A 27,556-nucleotide genomic window follows, 5' to 3' on the forward strand; every position below is an offset into this window, starting at 1 on the left:
CAGAGTCTCCTTTACAGTTATTTATATTTCCTGTCTAATTTATATTCTGGACAGATGCTATATTTTATTTACTCCCAAGTTGATCCTCATGCACTTGTGACGTCAGATTTGTTCAGTATTTTAGTTGCGAAAATATTATGATTTACTTTGTAAGTTTTATCTTTTACTATTTAATGGAAGGAAATTACGATTTCAAAATACAAAAATGAGTAATTAAATTAATTAAGTATTGTTGGTTTGTCTGACCCGCCGGCCCTTGAGGCTGTGCCGCGCCAGCCTGTTAGGCCTAATAGAAATAATTAATATATTTCAAAGAAAAAGGTAAAAGGAAAATAGTAAAAAGTACTTAGAACCAAGGCTAAACGCAATCAGTAGCCTACAACTAATGTTATCTTCTGCTTTTGGTTGACCCTAACTAGCTTGAGATTGAGGCATAGTTGTTTTTGTTTACAAATAAAACAAACCTAAGCATTTCATAAGTTTGAAAATAACAAACCCAACCAGTAAAAGAAACCATCAATCTGTTGCGACTTGCTTTGGTTTATTTCGGAGAATTTGGGTGGTTTCATGGTTTCTTTGTTCACCGCTAGTTATTCCCTCCGAGTAAATATATAAAAATTAATCCAGACACACATACAAATGAATGATCTTCCAAAAGAGTATTACCTCATTGTCGTTGCTTGCCTTCCCCTTGCCACCAAATAAGCATACAGTTCTGCACAGCTGCGGTCTGTATACACCTACTTTCGCATTAAGGGAGATTTTCGGGAGTCTTGTGCCCAGATAAGTTGAAGATAGTGTCGTCAGTCTTGAAGTCCTTGTTGAAGGTGGTCGCCTTCCTTTGCGCTCGCCGCCCCCTCTCTATCTCCAGAATAAGAGTCTAAAAAAAGAGAAAAAAGATGGAAGAGCAAGTCAGCATGTATCAAAATTTATTTTACGATACATGAAGAGAATCGAAAAGTACCTGTAAGGCCGCACCGGCAACCCTCCGGGATAGTTCCCCGTCGCTAACCCCTTGTAACGTTTCACGCTCAGCGGCCGCATAAAGTAGGGTCATATCCGCTGCGGTCTGCTCGCTGTATTGCAACAGGTTATACCCCCCCCCCGGGATCAGAATTCGACGGTTGGATCTACCTACCGTCATCCCAACACGGGCCGGACCCCGCGTTGACGCTTCTGCATCTGCCTGGGCGACCTCAGGGCCCATCCTCTCGGCACCACCATCCGCCTCTCCGACGGCAGCCGACGAGCCGACTTCCGGAATGCGTGTTGGCCTGGCGTCAGGAACAGCCCCCCTTTGGGGAGCCAACCTCCCAGAACGGATGGCATCCGCCATAAGAACAGGCCGTGACTCCCGACGAGCCTCACTCGCCCCCTCATCTACCATGGCTACCCCCTTGCCGGTTATCAACCGACGTCTCTTTCTTTCCGGCGTCTCCTCACTGTTGGAGGACCCCTCCACAGCCCGAGGGGACGGCATCGAAGGAGTCGCTCCCCTCGCGGACGTCGCCACAGGCAGCGGTTGAGGAACCTCCGTGGCGTCATCACTGGGCGAACCGCAGGGTATGAACCCACCTTCAGAATCGGCCCCCGCCCCAGGTAAGGTGACGACTCTCTTTTTCTTCTTCTTAGAGGCGCTCCGACCTGCCAAAAATGAACAAGTCAGGTAACGAATACGTAAGGAATCCCCAAACAGTAGCCAAAAAATTTTTTTACCTGACGGGCCGTACTGTCGGAGAAAGGCAGCCCAGGTGCGGCACTCCTCCGCATAGGGTATTATTCTTCCCACCCACGGTTTAATGTCATCAACGAGCTGGGGTGGAGAGGCCCTCGCTGCGAATAAAAAAAAGAGAAGAAAGAAAAACAAAGGTCACAATGGCCTTATAGTCAAAAGCGCAAGCGGCACTAAAATTTACAAATAGAAACACTCACGTTCGGGATTCCATTTTTCCGGGAAACCCTCGGGATTCGACACCAGGTGCTCCGTCCTGATGTAGAAATATTTACGCCAAAAACGGCGGTTGGGCTTGTCATCGGCTTGAACAACCAAGCCCTTTGCGCCACGACCTTTCAACTGCAGCATGGTACCCCTCAGGTAGCCAGCGCTGAACAACTGCAAGAGGTGATGGACTGAGACGCTGCACCCAGCCCTGGCCGCATAGGTGGTCATGATACGGCACACCTTCAAAGTATAAGGAGTGAGCTGGGCCGGGCACACATTGTAAAAACGGCAAAGCTCCTCCACCAGAGTATAGACTGGAAGGTCGTAACCGATCAAGAACGGGTACTCGTAGAAGGCGCAATATCTAGGCCGGTACACATTGGCATAATCCGTTCCGGACGGAACCATGTCCACATGGTCCGGAATACGGTGCGTCTCTCGCAACTCGTCTAAATGGGATTGAAGCAAAACGCTGTGCTCCCAGGGAAGATCAAGGCTTTTAGTCGGAAAATCCCTGCGAACGTGCATCTCCTTCGGAAGGACGTTGTCTACGCTGAGTGGAACAAAGGCCTTCTCCGCCTTTTCCCCTTCGCCACCAGAAGATGGCGGAACCCTAGACGGGACATTATCCTTGGCCTTTTTATTATTTTTTCCGTGTTTTGCCATGATAATACTACTTGAGAAACGAAGCACTGACAAAAGGAAGTGTGATTTCAACAGATGTGGGAAAGTCCTTCACGAAATAACAGTTACAGGAAAGAAAGGCAATGGGACACTTTTCAGAGGCTTGAAAGTGGAATCAGATCAAACCTTTCTCATACTTATAAGGATAAATTGCACAGAAATCGAAGAGTCATGATTCAAAACGTGCGCCGGAAACCAAAACGTCACTTCATCCTCTGAACCGCCTCGGGGGCAAACATAATGATGATGCATACAGGCGATGACATCATTCCAAAAAGGAAGCCACGCGTCAGCGGCTCGACAGTGTCAAATGTTTCACTTCATTCATATTGCCGCCCCCGGTCGAGGTCAAATTCTCCCAAGACGAGGTTCGCATTTCCGCCCACCGAAGACGCCCACCAAACGCGTCTCCAACGAGCGGAGGGACTAACTGTATAGGGTCAAATTTGACCCTCGCCAGTAGGTACGCCCAATGAGTGTACGCCGACTAAACGTAGCGGGTACGACTCGGCCGTGAGGACCAAAGCGACGTCGTTTAGAACTCAGCGTCTACACTAGGGAGACGTTACCTATCTCTGTAACTTTTTGATTCTTTCGAGGAAGGTCTCCTATTATATAAAGGGGACCTCCACATTGTAAAGGCCATCAGCTGATCTAATACAACTCTCTCCTTTTCTGTCTTTCTCTCTCTATATCTCTACTTCTGACGAAAATATCTTATGAGCATACATTATCATCTTTGCAACACTAGATCTACAACAATATTATCATCTTTGCATCTCTTTACGATTTACCCCTTCTCTATTTTTTGATTGTTTTATCGCTTACAAAGTATATCATTAACTTTTGAGCCAAACAGTTACTATCAGTGTAGCCTACCTACATAAGAGGGTGTTTGGGTGGATTTTTGACTTATCAATTTGGTTTTAGTTACATAAAAAATGTTTTTAAGTCAAAAGATGCTAAAAATTACTACTACTACATAGAAGCATATGGACTCTTTTTCCTTGCTTTTTTGGGACTAATTTGAAACTTTTTTCTGCGAGTTTGATTTTGTATTGTAGTATTATTTAGTTTATGATGATTTCCTACAAGAAAGTAATAAATAATAAAAGAGATCTCTAAATAAAACATAAAAATTTACATAAGCTCATTTTTTTCTAGTTGTAAATGCTTAGAAGATCATTTCATACTCTTGGATATTAGGTGGATGTAATTGATACTAGTATTTTGTAACTGGAAAAGCAGGCAACTTTTACCAGAAGAATAAGACGAACTAATTATTCAGAGGAACATAAACACGGGTCTCCCAATCCTATTTGCAACAAAATAAGAGATAAATGATCTCTGAATCATACAGGAACCCGAAATAAAAACACTTGAAATTTACTGATGAAGCAAAATTCCGAAGATTAAAATGGCATTTGTGATTACAGCAGGTTTTTCTAGTCTTCTTTCTCTCTTACTAAAGAAAACTGTTTGAACTACTGCATAACTTGAGAGATAGAAAAGGTTGAACGGTTTTGCTTTCAATAATAAGAACTCGATTCTAACCTCCTGAGAATGCTCCTATACTTTGCAGGGCTATCATACCAAGTAGTTGTATTAATAATTTCACTTTCCAACCAATATGGATCATCTTTCTTCTCAGTCAGGCTTCTGAAGTAGCTTTCCCACCGTGCAATTGTGCGCCCTAGACGAATACTCTTTCGCCTTAGAAAGATAAACTTGAGAATGTCCTTTGTGAACACATTGATCTCCTCGCCTTCAATTATGTAGATGTACTGAAATGAAGTACAACTTTAAAGTCAAGAGTAAGCAAACTACATGTAACAGTTAACAACTTGCTTCGTGTGCTATTACTACAACAAGCAGACACTTGTGGTTGGTTTAAAACCCTTTCAAGACATTTTCTTTATTTGAAGCATTCCACACCATCAGATGAGAGATCTGGCGGAAGATCTATCAAAGGCTAAACATAAAACACATGATTATCATAGGTTGTTCCTCTTTATTCAGTCGGTCACGCTACAACTCTAGCTGGTCCATGACTTACCAGAAATGGTTTAGACAAAAAGGTATTTAGTTAAGTTAGAATAAGTTTTGGATAAGCCAATAGCATAAAATATCGATGAGAGAGAGGACAATTACCAAAAATATGAAGCCCATAGTTGCCAAGACAGCCTGTACTAGCTCATCCAAGATCCCAGAAATACCTTCATCTGGCTCACCAGAACCGTCACCGCCTCCACCACCGCCACCACCTGGGCGATCGCCACCCCCATCTCCTCCTTCATAATATTCTTGTTTTTTAATCTGTTGCTTCAATAAATCCTCAACTGACGGTTCCTTCTTCAAATTTCCCATGGCTTTCTCAAGAGCTTTCCAAGGAGAAGCCTGGTCAGATAGTAGTGCCAACTGAGGTGTTATCTTCTCATATGTTAAACATCCATAAGCTTATTTTGCTCAACTCATGATTTTCAACAGAATGTTAGGAGCTACTTTATACTCATGTTTTATGCAGTTTTATGGAAAGAAAACCAGCTAAAGATGCATATGCTGTGCGTTCAAGGAGAAAAGAGTCATCTGTTGTTAGCTTTAAAATTGCAGCACAATATATCTACTCCGCAAGGATAAACGACGAGCTGAAACAATTCACACAACATTGTAACAAGAAACAGATTTCTTTTGAAAAATAAGGAGAAGAAAAAATGTGAGACGATCAAATGGGAAGCAGATTATATACGCTCCCTGTGCAAATTCAAACACCCAAATAAAATAAAATAAGAGGAAAAAATAAACTGAACCTTAAAAGACAACTTTATAAGAAATGTTAAGGTTTTCTTAAAGCAACTAAAATTAATACACCATAACTGATAAGTTATGGGCACATGACATGCGCAACACATTGGATAGATAACCTAAACAATGTGGGGTGCCAACTAGCATTCGTACATGAAAGGTCGTATCATCAGCAAAGGGTTGCCCACTCCTTAACCTGCCTTATTTTGTGAGAGACAAGACAACTGTCAAGCTGATACCAAGTAATTGGTGACTTAATAAAGCAGCATCATTAGGTCATATAGGCGATCTGACTAGTTTGGGTTTGAGGCATCGCTTTCGTTGCTGTTGTATTAAGCCACATTGCAAGATACTACACTATGACATTACCGAGGAATATGGAGAAAAAGGGTTAGGCAATTAAAAGGGTTGAAAGAGGCATTGTCTACTTTCACCTTTCTCCTAGATTATTTTTAACTGTCTTCATCGTTTTTAGATTCCATGCTATGGAAAACAAAAGCAATAAAGATGAGTAATTAAGTAGAAATAAGAAGAAAATGAGAATAACCATATATCAGAGGATTATGTATAGCAGATCTGGGAGTCACAACTGGCCAGTTGATGTTTCTTGATACACACAAGGAAGTAGAGCCGTCATGCTTGGCCCGTGAGGCCAGCCCAACCCCATGACTTGGGTAGGGGTGGGCTAAGGTTATTGTAGCCCATTTAGAACTGAGGCTTCTAAGCACAACCATAATCAGCCCGCCGGCCCTTGAGGCTGTGCCGCGCCAGCCTGTTAGGCCTAATAGAAATAATTAATATATTTCAAAGAAAAAGGTAAAAGGAAAATAGTAAAAAGTACTTAGAACCAAGGCTAAACGCAATCAGTAGCCTACAACTAATGTTATCTTCTGCTTTTGGTTGACCCTAACTAGCTTGAGATTGAGGCATAGTTGTTTTTGTTTACAAATAAGTCATTCTCTCCAACCTTTTCTATCTATCTTTAGAAGTAGGGCGAGAGAAAGTCAATATGATATTTGCGTTGGTGACCAGAAGAATTGTGTGAAATAAGTGAATTTATCCAGTTGAGGCATTCTTGATTGATTGAGACAAAACGGTGAAATAAAACATCATATGTAAGTAAGTAGCATCTAGAATAGAATCCAGAGCAGCTAAGAAAAAAAATCGAGTAGCTTGCGGGCCGGTCGGCTGAAGTTCGACGCAGAGCTTTTTGGTTGTTAAGTTATAGCAGGACTGAGCAACATCCAACAGCGTAAGTCCTTCTGGTTTGCACTAAAGTGGCTTAAGTAGCGGGTCGATAGTAGCCGTGGTAGTAATGCCCCGGAGCCCAGCTACCGAGTGGATTAAAAGAAAGAACAGACTCATATGAAAGTTCCCCAGAAAAAATGGCTGTTGTTGAATCATTCCATACCGAATTGAGCAATGTTGTGCTAGGTGGGTTTCGTGACACAAGATGATGTGCTTTTTCCACAAAAACAAACCTAAGCATTTCATAAGTTTGAAAATAACAAACCCAACCAGTAAAAGAAACCGTCAATCTGTTGCGACTTGCTTTGGTTTATTTCGGAGAATTTGGGTGGTTTCATGGTTTCTTTGTTCACCGCTAGTTATTCCCTCCAAGTAAATATATAAAAATTAATCCAGACACACATACAAATGAATGATCTTCCAAAAGAGTATTACCTCATTGTCGTTACTTGCCTTCCCCTTGCCAGCAAATAAGCATACAGTTCTGCACAGCTGCGGTCTGTATACACCTACTTTCGCATTAAGGGAGATTTTCGGGAGTCTTGTGCCCAGATAAGTTGAAGATAGTGTCGTCAGTCTTGAAGTCCTTTTTGGAGCAGTAAGTGATGGAAAGGAAGCATTGAAATCGCAGGCAGGATGACAACTGTTTATGCGAACGCAGCTCATCTCATCAAATAACCAGTCACTTACAAGACCTAATCACATCATTCAAAACAGTTGCTTCAGCAAATAAATCTGCATTTTTGCCCTACATTTAATGATTTAATAGAAGCAATGCTTTACGCCAAAATTTTTTTTTACCTAATTCAATCCTATATGTCAAAACCCTAAACACTACTTTGAGTCCTGAGCTTGTCAAACCTTAAATACTGAAGATGTTACATACTTCCGCAAATTGTAGTTTTGAATTCAAACTTTTGTGATCAGAATCTCAGAACAAGAAGTAAAAGACTGAATCTTAAGGAGGAGAATGTAGAGTTTACCGGAGAAATTGGACGCCGGCGGGCGAAGTGAACAGAGATAAAACCACCGGAGTTAACTTCGAACGGAGATTAATAAGATAACGTGGAGTTACTATGCAGCCTACCTACATAAGAGTAAGGGTGGCAAACGGTCCGGGCCCGATCCTAAACGGGACTCACGGGCCGGTCCTAAACGGTTCGATTTTATGTGGGCCCGGGCTTCATGGTCCGAGTTTAAACGGTTTCGGGCTTCGTTAGCTTTTGGGGTGTAACCAGATCGCGACCACGAACTAATGGTCCCAGTCTATATGGACCGGGCTCGGTCTTAAATGGACCTAAGTGGGCCTTGATTATTTTTAAAAAAAAATTATCTAAGGCAATTTCTTGTAAATTATATATATATATATATATATATATNCTATTATTTGTTTAAATTTTTTATCTATGACATTTTCTTGTAAATTATATTATATAGTTGTGACTTAAAAAATTTTAATTCAAATTTAAAACACAAAATATTGTAAAAAGATATTTAAAGGAATGCGTTATAATTTTGGTGTCCCAAGTCACCGGTTTATTTTAAAATCCCAAATCGAGGAAATTTCGACTTTCCTTTTGAAGTCTGTGAACCAGAAATTCTGAATAAGGAATTCTGTTAACCCGAGGGAAGGTGTTAGGCACCCCCGGATTCCGTGGTTCTAGCACGGTCGCTTAAACTATTACAATTGGCCTATTATCTAATTTTAATACATGGTTTAGCCTATGGTGTATTTTTAGCTTATTAAAAAGCTTTTAATTATTTTTAGGAAGATTCAACGTTATCTAAAACACGTCTTGAACCACGTCACATGAAATGCACCCGCGGTCCACGACACATTTATCTAACGTTGTTGAGAATTGGAGTTGGGTCACATGAAATGCACGCCCGAGTTTAGGAAATTATTTTTTTAAAATAGCGCGCCTAAAGCAACTAAGCACTTTCAAGTTAATAACAAGGTTTGCGAGGGCCATGGAAAATTCAACTAATGGCACGCCTCGATTTCTAAAGAGTTAAAATTAATTAATTGAGGGCCATGGGTTTTGAGATTTTATTCGGCATGGCACGCCTCGAATTATTTCAAAAGGGTTTATTATTCGAAGTTATTATAATCGGGTCACATGAAATGCACTCCCGAATTTTGGAAATTAGGCATCATAACTATGTCACGGGAACCGTACCCAAAGCTACGAATGTTCATGATTATTTTCCTAAGTTTCGGATTATAAGCTTAGAGGACTCATTCTTAAATTCCGTAGCTCAAGATATTGGTTTTGGGCCTTGCACAAAAGCTCACACCCCTACCAAAAACATGCAGTTCTAACATGTAGTAACTCTTCTGTTAGTAAGTCTCACAAGTCAAAAAGGGACAAACTAATTGAAATACAAGAGTATCTCTGAAGGAGGAAGAAAGGATCATAGTGTTATAGAGTTGATGCAAACAAAAATAAATCATCTTTTTGTCCTTTCATAGAAAAATCTGCAGCAAGACAAGATAGAGCTCGAATATCCCATTTGGCAGTATGCTAGTATATCTTCATTCATTAATGCATTGTACTTGAAAAGCAAATGTATTAGAAAGAAGACAAGTTTGACGTGTGTGATGTGTCCAATTTGAGGATCAGTTCTTCGTGGAGGATTCAGTACAGCACTGCTAAAATATTTTGAATTAAAAGTGCTTCAGGAGAGGTTATGATGGCCCAGAAATATAAGAGGTGCATTAGAAAGAAGACACGCCAACATTTTCCAAGTAGATGATACTCCCTTAAAAGATATCACAGTAGTGTCTTTGTTCTCTGTCCTTGCAACTAAAGTGCAAGGATCTTAATCCCGACACTCTTGCTACTAAAGTGCAATGATCTTAAATCCCAAAAACTCTTGCCACTAAAGTGCAAGGATGTTAACTGCCAAAACACATTATCAAATTTAAAACAAAGCTCTAAAATTAATTTAAAAAAAAAAACAAGCATGCTGCAACATTACCATTATTCTGATAGAAACTCAAGCAAGAACTACTATTGTGGAACGGAAACACATTAGTAAAGCTCACACGATACATCTCTAATACAAAAAAATTCCGGAGGCGTGGATGTAGTTAACAAAAGAACATATGATTTTGAAACGGAATATTCTCCGCAGCTGTTTGAATATTGGACTAATACCCGGAAATAAGCTGGGAGGCCTCCCCTCACGGAGATACAAGAGATGAAAGATCAACTGAGGCTTGTTAGACAACCACCCATCAAGAAACATAAACACATAATTTCTCTCTATATGATGCTATACAAAATTAAAACATTCAAGAAAAGCCCAAATGTGGTAGGTGATCAGTAGATAAACACAACACTAAGACAACTCATGAAATTCAGCAAATCCAATTATATAACTCAAAAGTAAATACAGAGATCTGGTGTGTACCTATTTGCAAGGAAAATCAGCTAAACCAAACCAAACCCAGATCTGAAACTGGTTGAACAAGAAAACTTGAATAGAACTGATTAAAAAACGAGACCAACTTGAATGAAGCTCAGCCCAAAACTCCAGCAAACAACACCAGCAAGCAAATCTCACAACTTTGAAATAATCTTTAACGGCTCCATCGAGCTTAAACCCTGCTTGAAACCACTCGATTTCTCAACCGAGTTCGCCGGAGAAGGAGATTAAAAGAGCAGCAGTCGGAGCGCGGCCTCAACTCGCCAAAGAAGACGACCGAATCGAAGTTGGAGGCCTTTTCCAGTAAATAAACATAAACAAATAATGGGAATTTTTGAAGGAAAATGAATTACTGCATTGATGATTGTTTCGAAGTCTTTTTGACTGATTTTCGCTGATTTTTCGATCTGATTTCAAGGTGATTTGGGGATTGGAGGAGATATTGGCTGGAAGATGACTGGAGGAGCTATTTTAATTTGGTGGTGAAGATGGTACTCAGTCCACAAGAACAAGGAAAGCTGCCGTTATTTTTTTGAAAGAAAATCGGAATCTTATCCTCCTCCCTTAGGTCTTTTTTTTTAATGTGTTTTTATATGTAGGGGTAGGGTAAAGGGTAATGGGTATTTGGGTAGTGGTATTTAGCTTTTGGGCCTGGTTTGGGCAGATTTAGTATAGGATTTGACCCAAATTCAAATTAAACTCGTTTTCTAATTTTCTTTTTTTATTTTCTAATTTTTCCCTTTTCTTTTAATTAAAATCCTACAAATTAAAAACCTAAATTATCTATATTGTAAAACTAAATTAATTACTTAATTACAAAAATTATAAAAGTTACTTGATCCTAAAGAGAAAAGTCAATAATCTAAACATTAAAAGGTAAAAATGTAAAATGAACCATTTTTGTGATTTTCATTTTCATAAAATAAATAATTAATTAATTAATCCTAAAAAATATTAAAAAAATCTAAATGCAATGCATGATATTTTGGTATTTTTCATGATTTTAATAAGAATTAAACATGCACAAAAATGCAATCAATTAATAAAAATCCTATAAAATGGCAAATAATTGGAAAAATTTATTTTCTTTGAATTTTTATAGGAGCATTTCGTATATGGCAAAAATCACGTGCTCACACTCAATAGTTCAAAAGAACTCAACATAATTAGTTAATGAGACGTTAAAATTTGATCTTTTATGGAACATATATACATCAAGAACATTTTATCAAGCAAAATAGGATGATATTACATGTTTGCATAACTTAATCATTTCGCGTACAACAATTAAGTCGGTCGAATATGCTTATTAGTTATTATTCATCAATTTGAACTTGCATTTTCCCCTTTAAAATTCATGTTACTCATTACAAACATATTTAATATATTTATATTATTTAAGAAGTTTATATTAATTGACATGTAACACACGTGCTCCAGAAATTAATAAAGAAATAAATGCAAATAATTATTGCGCTAGAAGTTTCTTATAATATAGGAGGCATAACTTGATCTTGTTAAATGAAAATCAATTATGAGCTAAAATTTATTTACCCCCGCCTATAACCGCCACCAAATCATGATCATAAAATTGAGATTTAATCAAGTCAAAGAACATTATAGTTGAAATATGAGAAAATGTTGGAGCTTAATCTTCCTATATGTTAAGCCAGCACTTTATACAAACCAATTCTTTTTTCTTTTAATTCCCTTATAATTGATACTAGTATTTTGTAACTGGAAAAGCAGGCAACTTTTACCAGAAGAATAAGACGAACTAATTATTCAGAGGAACATAAACACGGGTCTCCCAATCCTATTTGCAACAAAATAAGAGATAAATGATCTCTGAATCAAACAAACCTAAGCATTTCATAAGTTTGAAAATAACAAACCCAAAGAAACCATCAAATAACCAGTCACTTAGAAGACCTAATCACATCATTCAAAACAGTAGCTTCAGCAAAATAAATCTGCATTTTTCCCCTAAATTTAATGATTTAATAGAAGCAATGCTTTACGCCAATTTTTTTTTTTACCTAATTCAATCCTATGTCAAAACCCTAAACACTACTTTGAGTCCTGAGCTTGTCAAACCTTAAATATTGAAGATGTTACATACTTCCGCAAATTGTAGTTTTGAATTCGAACTTTTGTAATCAGAATCTCATAGCAAGAAGTAAAAGACTGAATCTTAAGGAGGAGAATGTAGAGTTTACCGGAGAAATTGGACGCCGGCGGGCGAAGTGAACAGAGATAGAACCACCGGAGTTAACTTCGGTAATAGAAATAATAAGATAACGTGGAGTTACTATCAGTGTAGCCTACCTACATAAGAGGGTGTTTGGGTGGATTTTTGACTTATCAATTTGGTTTTGGTTACATAAAAAATGTTTTTAAGTCAAAAGATGCTAAAAATTACTACTACTACATAGAAGCATATGGACTCTTTTTCCTTGCTTTTTTGGGACTAATTTGAAACTTTTTTCTGCGAGTTTGATTTTGTATTGTAGTATTATTTAGTTTATGATGATTTCCTACAAGAAAGTAATAAATAATAAAAGAGATCTCTAAATAAAACATAAAAATTTACATAAGCTCATTTTTTTCTAGTTGTAAATGCTTAGAAGATCATTTCATACTCTTGGATATTCAAAATAGTCGATTAATTAAATTTATATGTCTATTTATCTTAGGTGTTTAGTAAATTTTATAACAAATTATTATACGGTAGAAATTGGGGCTACTCGATTTTATTCTTTGGTCGAGATAGGAATGTCACGTCAAAGAGCTAGGACGTCGAGTCTGGACCGTGGTCGACATTGATTGCGGCCAGAGAGAGGCAGACTTCGAGTGACATCGGCATAGCTTGATAACGGAAAAGACCAGATATCCGCGATTGGTCGAGGATCGTGGCGTGGATCTCGGAATGGATCAATCTACAGCGGTTAATAGATGTTATGGTTTCCTACTATAGTTAGAAGGGTACCTTATTTAGGACTCCTCTATTATATAAAGAGGGATCCCATTCATTTGTAAGGAGGATCATTGTTCGCTCATAAGAATACATACACTCATTATTGTCCTGCTATTTCACTTACTGTTCATCAGAGTTGCTTTATCATTTACTATTCTTACTATCCCACCTCAAGACTACCCCAAGTCAAGGTCAAGACCTGGCTAGCATACTGGTGTGATTTATTTTATTCTCTAATTTATTCATTTATTTCTTGCTTATCAATTAGTATTGAACGAAATCACATATCCTTAAAACCGCAATATAAGTTAATTTGTTATCCGAATTTGAGGGTAAACAGTTTGGCGCCCACCGTGGGACTAATATAATAGTGATTGTTTGGTGCTGATTCTGATAACACACATTATTTCACACTTGTTCTTGTCAACTATTTTTGCTCTCAGGTTAAAACATGTCAAACTCACAAAACGCACCCACACATGGTGATGATGGTCTCGGGTTTCACGGAGAAAACGATAATGTAATTGCTCCAGGAGCCGGGGTGCCACCGGCTAATCTCGGGGGAGCACTGGTTGCCGATCCAGTCGATGTTAGTTCGCATGTTGCTTTAAATGCGGACCTAGGTGCGACCTTGAAGGGAGTGTACGCAGAGAACGCCGATCTAGTGGCCAAGGTAAGTAGGGCAGAGGAGACGCAGGAGTTAGTCTCCAACTCAAGATGCAACAGGCTCAACCAGCTGATATTGCTCAGCTACAAAATCAACATAGAACTCCGAGCGGGGTTGAACCAGGAATCACTCGTCGTACCGAGCCAGTGCCAGAGAGGTCGAATGGTAACGAACCGGGGACCGATCCTACAATAATGAAAATGCTCGAGGAGCTCACCAAAAGAATCGAGTCATGAGAGAAGAAAATCGAAGCTAATGATAAAAAAGTGGAAACATACAACTCTTGAGTTGATCAGATACCGGGGGCACCATCAATCTAGAAAGGGATGGATTCAAAGAAACTTGTACAAAAGGCGTTGCCTCCGAGTGCGGATCCAAAACCCAATTCAAAGAAGTTTCGTATGTCGGACATACCTAAATACAATGGGACCACCGATCACAACGAGCATGTCACCTCCTACACATGTGCCATCAAGGGTAACGATTTGGAAGATGATGAGATCGAATCTGTTTTATAGAAGAAGTTCGGGGAAGTCATATCGAAGGGAGCAATGATTTGGTACCACAATCTACCGCCGAATTCCATTGACTTGTTTGCCATGTTGGCGGACTCTTTCGTAAAGGCACATGCTGGAGCCATAAAGGTTGCGACAAGGAAATCAGACCTTTTCAAAATAAGACAGAGGGATAATAAAATGTTGAGGGAGTTTGTATCCCGATTTCAAATGGAACGCATGGAGTTTCCACCGGTCACAGATGATTGGGCCGTTCAAGCTTTCACTCAGGGATTGAATGAACGAAGTTTGATAGCATCACGTCAGCTGAAGTAAAATTTGATCGAGTATCCGGCTGTAACTTGGGCAGATGTACACAATCGGTACCAATCGAAGAGCAGGGTCGAGGATGACCAATTAGGAGCTCCTTTCAGTTCAGTGCACTCAAATAGGTCAGCAACCAAAACTCAGAGGACATCGACAGGGAGCCAAGGCGAACAAAGATCGATATCAACCATACATTTCAGATCGCAGGAACAGTAGTCCAAGATGCAATTCCACCCGGAACAATCGAAGAAGCGATTGAGGACAGAATTCTCGGGGACTCATGAGCAAAAGCGGTTTTGGTAAGTATGCCGATCCCACAGAGGCACCTCGATTGTCGGAATATAATTTTAGTGTCGATGCGTCAAGCATTGTATCGACAATTGGAAGAATCAAAGACGCCAGATGGCCCAAGCCCATACAGACCGATCCTTCCCAAAGGAACCCCAATCTGATGTGTAAATATCATGGCACGCATGGTCACAAAACTGAGGGTTGCAGGCAATTGAGAGAGGAGGTAGCCCGTTTATTCAATGAGGGCCACCTTCGAGATTTCCTAAGTGATCGAGCCAAGCATCATTTCAAGGAAAGGGACGCCAACAGAAAAAATGAACATGAGGAGCCGCAGCATGTAATTTATATGATCGTCGGAGGGGTCGATATTCCACAAAGGCCCGTATTCAAACGCACTATGGTATCAATTACTAGGGAGAAACAGACCTGGGATTATATGCTAGAAGGCACCGTATCATTTAACAACGAAAAAGCAGAAGGAATCTCTCAGCCTCACAATGACGCTCTAGTAATATCTATCTTATTAAATAAAGTTCAAGTTAAGCGTGTTTTAGTAGATCCAGGTAGCTTGGAAAATATCATCCGATCAAGGATCGTGGAACAGCTCAGCCTACAAGATTAGATCGTGCCCGCAGCTCGGGTCTTAAACAGTTTCAATATGGCCAGTGAAACAACTAAAGGAGAGATTATCCTACCGGTAAAAGTGGCTGGAACTATCCAAGAAACCAAGTTTCATGTGATCGAGGGCGACATGAGGTACAACGCCCTGCTCGGGAGGCCTTGGATCCACAACATGAGGGCAGTACCTTCGACTCTCCACCAAATGATGAAATTCCCGACGTCAAACGGGGTGAAAATAGTGTACGAGGAGCAGCATGCTGCAAAAGAAATGTCCGGATCGATGAGGTAATACCGATATCGGCTCTAAACATCGGAAGGATCGAGCATCAAGGGCAAACAAGAAGCCAAATATCAATCACCGCCACCAGCCTCGACCGAATCGAAGAAGCAGGAAAAGGAAGAGAAAGAGGAAGATTTTTTTACCCCTCGAACTTTTGTTGTTCCCGAAGATTCCGACGCCACCAAATCAACGGTCGAAGAGCTGGAACAGGTTATATTGATCTAGCACCTGCCCGAACAAAGGGTATACCTAGAAACGGGGTTAACCCCCGAACTCAGGAAAAAGCTTATTCAATTTCTTATTGATAACGTAGATTGTTTTGCTTGGTCCCACTTAGACATGACAGGAATCCCGCCGGAGATAAAAACACATCGACTAAGCCTGGACCCAAAGTTAAGACCGGTGAAACGAAAGAGAAGGCCGAGTCAGAGGTAAAACACACATTCATAGATGACGGGGTAACTAAATTTCTCAAAATAGGGTCCATTCGGGAAGTGAAGTATCCCGAATGGTTAGCTAACGTAGTCGTAGTTCCTAAAAAAGGGAACAAACTTAGGATGTGTATAGATTATAAGGATTTAAAGAAGGCATGTCCCAAAGATTCTTTTCCACTGCCTAACATCGATCGCATGATCGACGCCATGGCCGGCCACGAGATCCTTAGTTTTCTCGATGCCTATTCCAGGTACAATCAAATTCAAATGAACCCGGAAGACCGAGAAAAGACTTCATTTATCACAAAGTATGGAACATATTGTTATAATGTAATGCCCTTCGGGCTGAAAAACGCAGGAGCTACCTACCAATGCCTAGTAAATAAAATGTTCGAAGAACAGATAGGCAAGTCAATAGAAGTATATATTGATGACATGCTAGTTAAATCGCTGTGCGCAGAGGACCATTTGACACATTTGCACGAAACATTCGAGATACTAAGAAAATACAAGATGAAGCTCAACCCCAAGAAATGCGCTTTCGGGGTCGGTTCGGGAAAGTTCCTGGGCTTCATGGTGTCGAATTGGGGAATCAAGATCAACTCCGACAAAATCAAGGCTATTGAAGACATCACCGTTGTAGACAGTGTTAAAGTCGTGCAAAGGCTAACAGGGCGGATAGTTTTCTTAGGCCGATTCATCTCGAGATCATCGGATCGGAGTCATAGATTCTTCTCTCTACTCAAAAAGAAGAATGATTTCACCTAGACCCCGAAATGCCAACAGGCATTAGAGGAATTGAAGCGATACCTCTTGAGCCCACCATTGCTTCACACTTAAAAGGCAGATGAAAAACTCTACTTGTACTTGTCAGTCTCAGAGATCGCGGTAAGTGGTGTCCTGGTTCGGGAGGAACAAGGTACGCAATTCCCTATTTATTATGTAAGTCGAACTCTAGGAGAAGCAGAAACTAGATATCTACAGTTAGAGAAATCAGCACTTGAACTGATAAGTGCCTCTAGGAAGCTAAAATCGTATTTTCAGTGTCACCCCATATGTGTATTTTACCTACTTCGTAATGTTTTGCATAAGCTCGAACTGTTGAGCCGATTGGCCAAATGGGCAGTCGAACTCAGTGGGTATGATATCGAATATCAACCCCGAACGTCCATCAAGTCTCAAATTTTAGCAGACTTCGTGGCCGATTTCATGCCAACCCTCGTATCCGAAGTCGAGAAGGAACTCTTGTTAAAATCGGGTACATCTTTCACAGATGGCGCTTCGAATGTGAAGAGGTCCGGGCTAGGCATCGTTTTGAGGCTACCCACAGGCAATACGATTAGACAATATATCAAAACCCCTAAGTTGACTAACAATGAGGCCGAGTATGAGGCCATGATCGCAGGTCTCGAGCTTGCTAAAAGTTTGGGTGCTAAGGTCATCGAAGCCAAGTGTTATTCCCTACTCGTGGTTAACCAGGTCAACAAAACCTTCGAAGTCCGAGAAGATCGAATGCAAAGGTACTTGGATAAATTGCAGGTAACCTTACATCGGTTCAAAGGATGGACCCTAAACATATACCTCGAGAACAGAATAGTGAGACCGGCGCCCTTGCAAACTTAGGGGTCATCGATCGAAGATGATGAGATTAGCTCGGGGACTGTCGTCCAACTCTCAAGATCCGTGGTCGAAGAAGGTCACGCTGATATAAACTCCACAAGCTTAACTTAGGATTGGAGGAATAAATACATCGAGTACTTGAAAAATGGAAATCTCCCATCGGACCTTAAAGAATCGAGGGCCCTACGAACAAAAGTTGCTCGATTCACATTGGCTGAAGATGGAACATTGTATAGAAGGACGTTCGACGGACCATTAGCAGTATGTTTGGGACCAGGGGACACCGATTATGTTCTACGAGAAATCCATGAAGGTATTTGTGGGAACCACTCCGGTGCCAAATCACTAGTTCACAAAATCATTAGGGCAGGATACTATTGGAATAGTATAGAAAAAGACGCTAAGGAGTTTGTTCGAAAATGTGATAAATGCCAAAGGTATGCGCCAATAATCCATCATCCCGGGGAAAAACTTCATTCGGTCATTTCCCCATGGCCATTTATGAAATGGTGGATAGATATCGTCGGCCCGCTCCATCGGCTCCAGGTAAAGCTAAATTCATTTTGTTTATGACTGACTACTTCTCTAAATGGGTGGAAGCATAGGACTTCGAGAAAGTCAGAGAAAAAGAAGTTATAGACTTCATCTGAGATCACATCATATGTCGATTCGGGATATCTGCCGAAATTGTATGCGACAACGAAAAGCAATTCATCGGCAGCAAGGTAACGAAGTTTCTCGAAGAACATAAAATAAAAAGGATCTTATTGACACAGTATCATCCAAGTGGAAACGGACAAGCCGAGTCAACGAACAAAACTATCATTCAGAATCTAAAGAAAATATTGAACAACGCCAAGGGAAAATGGAGAGAAATTCTACCCGAGGTCCTTTGGGCATATCGAACAACATTGAAGTCAAGTATGGGGAAACCCCGTTCTCCTTAGTATATGGATTCAAAATTCCAATCAAAGTCGGGGAACCTAGCGCCAGATTTGACATACGACGGAAGAATCAAATTACGAGGCTATGAATACTAGCCTCGAACTATTGGATAAAAATGAGAAGTTGCACTCGTTCGGATGGCTGCGCAAAAACAAAGAATCGAGAGATATTATAATAGAAGAACCAACCTTCGCCGCTTCAGAATCGGGGACTTAGTCTTAAGGAAAGTCACCATCAACACTCGAGATCCTAATGAAGGAAAACTCGTCCCAAATTGGGAAGAACCCTATCAAGTCCTCGATATCGTTGGGAAGGGATCTTACAAACTTGGCACAATGGAGGGCGAACAATTGCCAAACAATTGGAATATATCACTCCTCAAACGATATTATTGCTAAGGTATGACTTCCTCCCTTCCCATTTATATTTGATACTAACTTATTGCAGGTGTTCGATCGAAGACGTCGAGAAGCTCTTCAACACGAGGACCTTAGGTTTTAAAACACATATTGCACTCTTTTTCCCTTAGATCGATTTTTATCCCAAATGGGTTTTTCCGGCGAGGTTTTTAACGAGGCAACAATTATATGTGCTACCTGGGGACAATTCAGCAGTATCCGAGGCTTCTCTACATTCAACCTCGAATACTGGGGGGCATCACCCTCGGATGATTTGTTTGCAAGGGAAAATACTTCGTGTCAAAAGGGCCTTCATAGGAAACTTTGTAATGGGCCAAACGGTCGAACAAACCGTGTCCATGTAAATTAATCGAGCCCCAATGGCAAAACATGTGCGCATGTACAAATTATTCAAAGAAGCATTTTTCCTTATCAAATATCTTGTGCCTCAAAGAAAATTTTCTACTATACAAGCTCCATGCTTATGATTTTTGTGAAAAATGGCTCAAGGGCCAGGTACAACTATACCTCGAACGGTAAATGGCTCAAGCGCCAAGTATAAATTCATCTTGAACGGTCAACCCCTCTACTCGGGGACTGCTATTGAAAATCAAAATGTTCGAATTATCTAAAGACCTCAAAGAGGCACCCCTCGATTTGTAGGCCAAGGCCATCATTCTCGGGGACTAACACTTCGAACAAGTTCGAAGTGTTAATGGGAAAGTAAGACCAAAAGTCACACCCAAAGGCTACGGCCAAACTAACACGGCTCGGAGACGTCCGAACCCTGCAATAAAAATAGGCCTTCAAATTCTTCAAAAACCAGTTAAAAGGCTACCCTCGGCAAAATAATCAAAGGGCTTCGATAAAATCAGCCCTCGAAAAACCTTAAGAGGTATCGAATTATTCAAATACAAACTTGTGCTAAGGCACAAAAAACAAAAGGGTTTCGATCGACACTAAACCCTCAAAAAACCCAATGGGTACAAAAAATATACACATGCTAAGGCATAAGAAAACTTTACTCAGTCTTTGAGCCAAAAGAGGGAAAAAGTAGCCATCCTTTGGAGGCCATATCGGCTCAACTCAAAGAGCCCAACGGCCAACACACTTTGAGTTCGAGAACACGTTCTCACTCGATTCGAACCTAAGGGTCCCGCTATCCCGAATTCAAACAGGAACCTACTCGATTAACAGATCGAGGATCCTGTGTCGTTCAAAACAAACCTAAGGGTCTTTTCTCTTCGAATTCAGGTTTCACTCGAATCCGACTATAAAAGCAGTATTATTGTTGTGGCTTCGATCAAGTCATTTAAAACCAAAACCTCGAACATATTGTTGAAACATAAAAATGTGCTAAAATTGTACAAGGCACGAAACATGTTTGAAGACAAAATTTGATAAGGCATTCAAAAGAGAAATTTCATTATATATATGGGCAAAAATATGTACAAGGGACCGACAAGGGTCTTACAAAAGAGAAAAGGAAAAATAAAATCCTAACTATGCCCGGGGCTGATTTCTCCCTTGGGGGGAGCTTCCCCTTTGGGCCCCTCACTGTTATCAGACGCGTCCTAATTGCCTTCATCATCATCGTCATCATCAGAGGAGGCAAGCAACCTGGCATCAGCTTCAAGCACCTTAGCTTAAGCTATCTCCTTGGAGAGGTCAAAACCTCGAGCATGGATTTCCTCGAGGGTCCCCCTCCGAGATTAGCACTTGTCCAGATCATTACTCCACCGCGCTCGATCAGCAGCCTCCCTCAGTTGAGTTTGGGCAGCGTCGGCATCAGCCAGGTGCACAGCTATGGACTTGTCAGCTAAGGCCTTCGCCTTTTCGACCTCCGCCTTGGCTTCAGCAAGTTCGGCCTCGAACTCTTCGATCCTTTTAGCTTGGGCTGAGCTATTCTCTTTAGTACTCCGAAGTTGAACTTCGGCTGATGAAAGCTGCACCAAGGCAGCCTCTTTCTCCGCAGCTAGGCGGTCCATGTTCTCTTTCCACCAGTTGCAGTCAGCTTTAACTTGATCGACTTCCCCCCAGAGCAGCTCGATCCTTTCAATCTTTTGCTGCAACTGAGACATCGAGGTATTAGCCTCCACTCTTGGGTCAAGCCCATATGTTCTCAAAAGAACATTTACCTGCTCGTTCAACTCGGCCTCTTCCCTACGAGCTTGGGCCAAGTCTGCTCGAAGATCCCTGAGCTCTTCATCCTTTTGACCGCAAAGGAGCTTCAAAGCATTCCTCTCCTCCGAGGTCTTCTGGAGCTCGACCTCGCATTGGATCAGGTCGGCCTGAGACTTGGTAAATGCCTATATGAGAAGAAAGATATAAGTTAGGTTAGAGGAAGAAGAAGGAAAAGAAAAATTGAAACAACGGGGATTAGCACTTACGCGAGATAAAAGGCGTTGGGCCTCTTAAAAGAGGGAAGACGCATCATTGAGATCAGCGACATCATCGACCTCGGTAAAACAATCCATAAAAGGATCCTCTTCACTGTGGACTCCGCCTATGTCAGGGGTCTTTAGAGCCCGAGCTTCCCTTATAGCTTCCTCGGGAAAGGCTAGTAGAGAAGGAGAGTGACCTACTGTCACAGCCCCGAGCGAATCGCTCGGGGCGCTCTGTTCAGCCCTAGGGGTCTCAGAATCGGCCCCCTCCGGCATGTTCGTTGATGGCCGAGGGATAATCTCAACCTTAGAAGATTCAAGGGCTTTGCCCGAATCTTTCTTCGAGGCCTCCTCATCACGAGGCCGGGTCTCGACAATCGCCTCCTGCTTGGAAGGCTTGGCGGCCTCGACCGACTTCCTTGCTCGAACCACCAGCGCCGAGTCATCGCCCTCATCTCCCTCTTCTTCTTCCCCTAACTGGTGGACCGACTCTATAGTTAGAGGGATGACATTTCTCCTGCGTCTTCGAGATGGAGCCTTTTTAGGTTTGGGGTCCTCGAACTTCGAGACCCTCTTCCTCTTGTTATCTTTCCCCGACTTCGGAATCGGGGACTCGACCTCTTCCCCGGGTGGGGCTGGCCGCTTTTCAGCAAACGTCCCCGAGGCCTGCATAAAAGGGAATCAAGTATAAATAATAAAAACATTTCAGAAAAAGGCATCGAAAGCGTACAGGATACGCTTACCATGATTCTTGGCCTCCCATCTACCCCTTGCCAAGTCACGCCAACAGCGCTTGGCATGGGAGAAAGTCGAGGCCAACTTCCGAACCCATTCTTCGAGGTCGGGGACCACTGAGGCATCCAAGCAACCGGTGCATAGCAAATGAAGGCATTACATAAAGCAAAAAACGAAGTATGAAGACTAATGGGTAATGCGTTACTTATAATCGGGATTCCACTTCTCGGGGAACGGTAGTTTCTCCTCTAGGATGAGGTCGCAGGTCCTTACCCGCACGAGCTGGCTCATCCAACCCCGGTCCTTGTCCTCATCGACGCTCATGAACAAGGCCTTCGTTGCTCGGCGTTGGAGCTTGATCAACCCTCAAAAAAGTCGAGGTCGATATAATCGCATGAGGTGGCTAAGTGTGAACTACAACCCCTCGGCCTTGCTAGAAAAGAAGCTGTTGGCCTAAGATCAGTTGAAGTTTTGAAGAATGACAAACGAACTCAGTAAAGGACCAGGTTCATCATGTGAGATACAGTGTTGATATGCTTACACAGGTGACATACGCGTGAAGAAGATAAGTCTCAAGGATCAGCAACAANAGTGAACAACAAGATGGACCTAGTTCATCTGTGGAAGAAAACTTGGCTGACATTCTGAAGAAAGTTGGAGAAAGCTATGATCCCAAGAAGCGCAAAGCTTCTTCTCAAAAGGCTCCAACTACCTCTAAGCCAACAAAGAAGAGCAAGGTGTCATCTCCTAAGTCTACTGTCCCTTCAGCACCAAAGATGAAAGCTACCAGAAGCAGGGTAAGGCAAAGCGAGGCTGAGTTGCAGAAAGCCTTAGAGGCAAGCAAGAAAAAGAACAAAGAAAAGGGAAAAACTAAAGTTCTGGAAAGTTCTGCGGCTGCAGAAGAAGAGGAGGAAGAGATGGATCTGGTCCATCAGGAGAGAGGTACAACTGAGGAGGTTCACACTCCTAAACCTAAGAAATCCAAGACTTCTACCAAGAAGTCTTCAGAATCTATCTCTGCTGAACCCTCCCTGGCAAAAAGAACCAGGTCTGCAGTTAAAGGAAAAAAGGTGAAAGTTCCTGAAGAAGAAGAAGCTTGGAGTGGAGAAGAAGAAGAAGAGGAATCTGAGAAAGAGCAAGACAGGTTTATCCTTTTTGGAAAAAGAAAAATATTGAAAGGAAGAATTCTGAAAGACCTGGAGGAGCCAGGCATGAAAAGATTGGTTGATGCACTGGAAGCACAGGGTTGGAAGGACATGGTTCTTCAACTGGATGGCAGGCTTGCAAGAAAAGAACTGATAGAGTTTATAGCGAATGCCACAGTGGTGAATGGGGTTGTTACAAGCCTGGTGAGAGGAGTAGAGGTGCAGTTTGATGCACCTAAGTTGGGAAGAATTCTAGACATACCCTGTAAGGGATATGATGATTATACTAGGCAAAGGTGGCCTTGTCTAGATTCTCTCCCTTCTGCTCTCCAAATCACCCGGAATTTCTGTGATACCAAGTCTGCTGAAGAAGTGCCTGAGGCTAGGTTTGTGCAAAAGAGTGAGATGAAGCCTGAGCACAAGGTGCTATTTGAATTTGTGAACAAGTGTCTGCTGCCCAGACAGGAGAGAAGGCACACTGCGAATTATATGGACCTGGTCCTTCTGGAGTGTCTTGTGACAGGAAAGCAGATTAACTGGCCTAGTTTCATTGTCAAGCTGCTGGATAGAGTGATAAATGGCTCCAAGGCCTATGCTACTCCTTATGGGTTTATACTGACAACTGTCTTGGCCAAGTTAGATGTGCCATTGAAGAAGTGGGAGATGGCTTCCAGCAAAGAGCACTTTGGGATCAAAACTCTGCAGGCTTGTGATTATCTGCTAAGTGTAACCCCAGTTGAACCTGGTTCATCTATGAAGACTCCTGTGAACAGCAAAGTTAGGGCATTGGTTCTAGAATGTGGAACAAAAGATGCAGAAATTGTTAGGCTCCAGGCTCACTGCTGAACTGGAAAGTGAAAGAAATGGGCTCAAAGATGAGCTAGCAAAGGAAAAAGAAAAGAGTGAAGGGATGCTCCAAACAATGCTCAATCTCCTTCAATCCCAACCCTCTAGTTCCTCCAAGCCCTAGAACCAGTTTAGAAACCCCTTCAGTGACCTAGATTCGGGACTTTTCTCTGTTTTTTCTCATGGTTGGATGTTTGTTTCTCTTTTTGTGGTCTGTTTTGTAGAAACATCTCCTAATCAATGTGCTTTGTTTTCTCTTGTTCTATGAATCTTCTGATCTTAATAGTTAAATTTCTGTGAAGCTGATTATTGATTAACTAAATCATGTTTTCACTTGCAGTTGCCCCAGTGGCCATGAGTAATAATTAATATCTGGGATTTTAATAAAATGTAACTTTTCGATGATGCCAAAAGGGGGAAGATATTGTGCTTTAAAAGAAATTGTGTCTATTTTCTGAACAGTGATGTTTATGACCTAATTAAATCTGGCCCTTAATGATAACTAAGTGATGATGTGATGATATTTTAGCTGAGTTCTACAGGTTCTATAATCAGTAAAAGCACAGAGTTTGTCATCATCAAAAAGGGGGAATTTGTTGGCCTAAGATCAGTTGAAGTTTTGAAGAATGACAAACGAACTCAGTAAAGGACCAGGTTCATCATGTGAGATACAGTGTTGATATGCTTACACAGGTGACATACGCGTGAAGAAGATAAGTCTCAAGGATCAGCAACAATATGTACTGTATTGATCGAAAAGATTGCATATAGGATAAGGAGTTGAAGTCTCCTTATGAAAAGAGAATTATATCCGGATCAAGGATATGGATTAGGAGTTAAAGTTGTTCTTGGACTCGAATTGTCAAAGGATCCACAATTCGAGTTCTTATCAAACTCTGATTACTAACTCTATAAATATAACGATTGTTCTCTTTTACAGGTGATTGCACATAAGCAGAAGTTAAGCATATTTGAGAGCAAAAAGATCAAGTCTGATTTGCAAGCAACATATGCGAGATACAAGTGTGCATGTCTGAAGCTGCATGAACTAAGATAGAAGAACCAGTTTCATCATTGTGTTTATTCTAAGTCTAGTTCAATTGTAGTAGGTTTTCATATTGTACCTTTCAGCTTTCATAGAAGCAATTGTAATAGGTATATTGAGTATTCAAGTTAGAGTTAACTTGAAAGTGTCGCAACAGTTGAGGCTGTGTGCTACACTGGGATTAGAGTTAATCCTTAGGTTTACAAAGAGTTTTGTAAATGCAGTTTTTGGCTCAGTGATTTTAGTGGAGTTTGGGAAAATCCTACTGAGTAGTAGGTCGTGGTTTTTTCACCTTTTGAGCCAGGTGTTTTCCACGTCAAAAACTCTTTGTACTTTACTTTCAACATTTATTATTCCGCAAACTGCTGTAGTTAGAACACTTAGAAGAACCAGGTTCTTCTAACGCGAAAATTAGGTACCACACAAATCAACCCCCCCCCCCTCTTGTGTGGTAGTGACGTTTAGAACATCAATTAGTATCAGAGCGGGTTATCCTTGAAGAGGTTAACACCTTAGGAAAAGATCAACATGAGTGCACCACCTGGGAACTGGGAAGGGCAATCCACTGCCAGGCCTCCTCTCTTCAATGGCCTCTACTACTCCTGGTGGAAAAACAGAATGAGGGACCATATAATGGGCGAAGACTATGAGCTTTGGGATATCATCACTGATGGTCCTTTAGCCACAACCAAGAAGAATGCTGAAGGAGTGGATGTTCCAAAGACAAGAGCAGATTGTACTGCTGAAGATCTAAGGAAATGGGAGAAAAATACCAAAGTCAAGAATTGGTTAGTGTGTGGACTTGGTCCTGATGAGTACAGCAGGATTCAAGGCTGTACTACTGCCAAGGAGATTTGGGACACTTTACAAGTGGCTCATGAAGGAACACCTCAGGTGAAGAGGTCAAGAGGAACACTGCTGTATTCTCAATATGAGAATTTTACTATGAAGGATGGAGAAACTATCCAAGAAATGTATACCAGGTTCACTACACTGACAAATGAACTTGAGTCTCTTGGAAGGATTATCCTGGAAGAAGACAAGGTGGAGAAGATTCTAACTAGAGTTCTGCCAATCTCCCGGGAAAGCAAAATCACTGCCATTCAGGAATCCAAGAACATTGCTACTTTAAAGTTGGATGAACTGATTGGAAATCTCACTGCCTATGAATTGAGAAGGCAAACAATGAAGATGGATGCTCCAAAGAAAGAAAGAAGTCTGGCTCTCAGAATTTCAGAAGGATCAGATCTTGAAGATGATGAAATGGCTATGATAACCAGAGATTTCAAGAAATATCTTATGAGAGGAAAAGGTGCTTCAAAAGGAACAACATTCAGCAAACCTAGGGCTCTTGAGAAACAAACCAATGAGGGGTGTTACAAGTGTGGGAAGACTGATCACCACATCAGAAACTGCCCTCAATGGGAGATTGAATGGAAGAAAGAAAGAGCAGAAAGAAGAAACAGGAAGAAGGAACAGGTTCAACCAAAAAGGAACAAGGGATCAACTAAAGCTATGGTTGCTGCATGGGGAGAAACATCAGATGAGGACTCAGAAAATGAAGCTGAAGATGAGCAAGCTCTTATGGCCATCGGAGAATCAGAAGATGAACAGGAGGTAAGTATTCTACACCTTAAAGAAAAGATTAAGTTCTTGTCTAAAGAAAAACTGGCTGATCTGCTGATGGACTTCATAGATGAGTCTGAAATAATAAACAATGAGAATCTGTCTAAGGAATGTGTTATGCTAGAAGAAAAATGTAAGAGGTTAGAGTCTAGGGCTGATGAGAGTGACAACATAAATACTGAGTTGAAGAACCAGGTTCATCAACTTGAAAATAAAAGCTCTAGAACTTAGATCTGAAAATATTAAACTGAAATTAGGGACAGGAAAGGAAAGGGCTGATCAATCATTTCTCACCCTAGAAGAAAATCTAAGAAAAATGAAAGATGAACTGTACAAGAAAGATGTATTGATTAAAGTCCTAAAAGAAGATTTAGGAAAGGTAAAGCATGAACTAGACAGAACATGCAAATGGAACAAGGCTTCCGATGCACTCTTCTGGTTGCAAGAACATCATAGTAGCAACAAGAGAGGACTTGGATTTGGGACACAAGCTCCAAAATGGGATCCCAAAAACAAGTATCTCACACTTCCTGAGAATAAGATCTGCACACACTGTGGTAATACTGGCCATTACAAAAATGAATGTAATGCAAGAGAAAAGGCCAGTCAAAAC

At 41.2% G+C, this 27,556-nt stretch overlaps 1 protein-coding gene across 1 annotated transcript; it reads right to left on the bottom strand.

Moving 5' to 3' along the window:
• Positions 1–3,923: 3,923 nt before the first annotated feature.
• On the bottom strand, positions 3,924–10,684 carry LOC109243409. The gene is made up of 4 exons (XM_019410339.1): positions 10,094–10,684; positions 7,112–7,371; positions 4,778–5,023; positions 3,924–4,410 (listed from the first exon to the last, which is right to left on the bottom strand). Exons 2-4 carry the CDS (start codon positions 7,340–7,342, stop codon positions 4,156–4,158), a joined length of 732 nt encoding a protein of 243 aa, XP_019265884.1. The 5' UTR covers positions 7,343–7,371; positions 10,094–10,684; the 3' UTR covers positions 3,924–4,155.
• Between the last annotated feature and the right edge of the window lie 16,872 nt (positions 10,685–27,556).

This window comes from Nicotiana attenuata, unplaced genomic scaffold, assembly GCF_001879085.1.
Source record: "Nicotiana attenuata strain UT unplaced genomic scaffold, NIATTr2, whole genome shotgun sequence".
Lineage (NCBI taxonomy): Eukaryota > Viridiplantae > Streptophyta > Magnoliopsida > Solanales > Solanaceae > Nicotiana > Nicotiana attenuata.

Coding starts and splice junctions, on each gene's coding strand:
- LOC109243409 (XM_019410339.1), bottom strand. CDS start 7,342: ATGAGCTGCGTTCGCATAAACAGTTGTCATCCTGCCTGCGATTTCAAT. Junction 5,024..7,111: donor AGGCAAGTAACGACAATGAG/GTAATACTCTTT, acceptor CTATCTGACCAG/GCTTCTCCTTGGAAAGCTCT. Junction 4,411..4,777: donor CTATGGGCTTCATATTTTTG/GTAATTGTCCTC, acceptor ACTTCATTTCAG/TACATCTACATAATTGAAGG.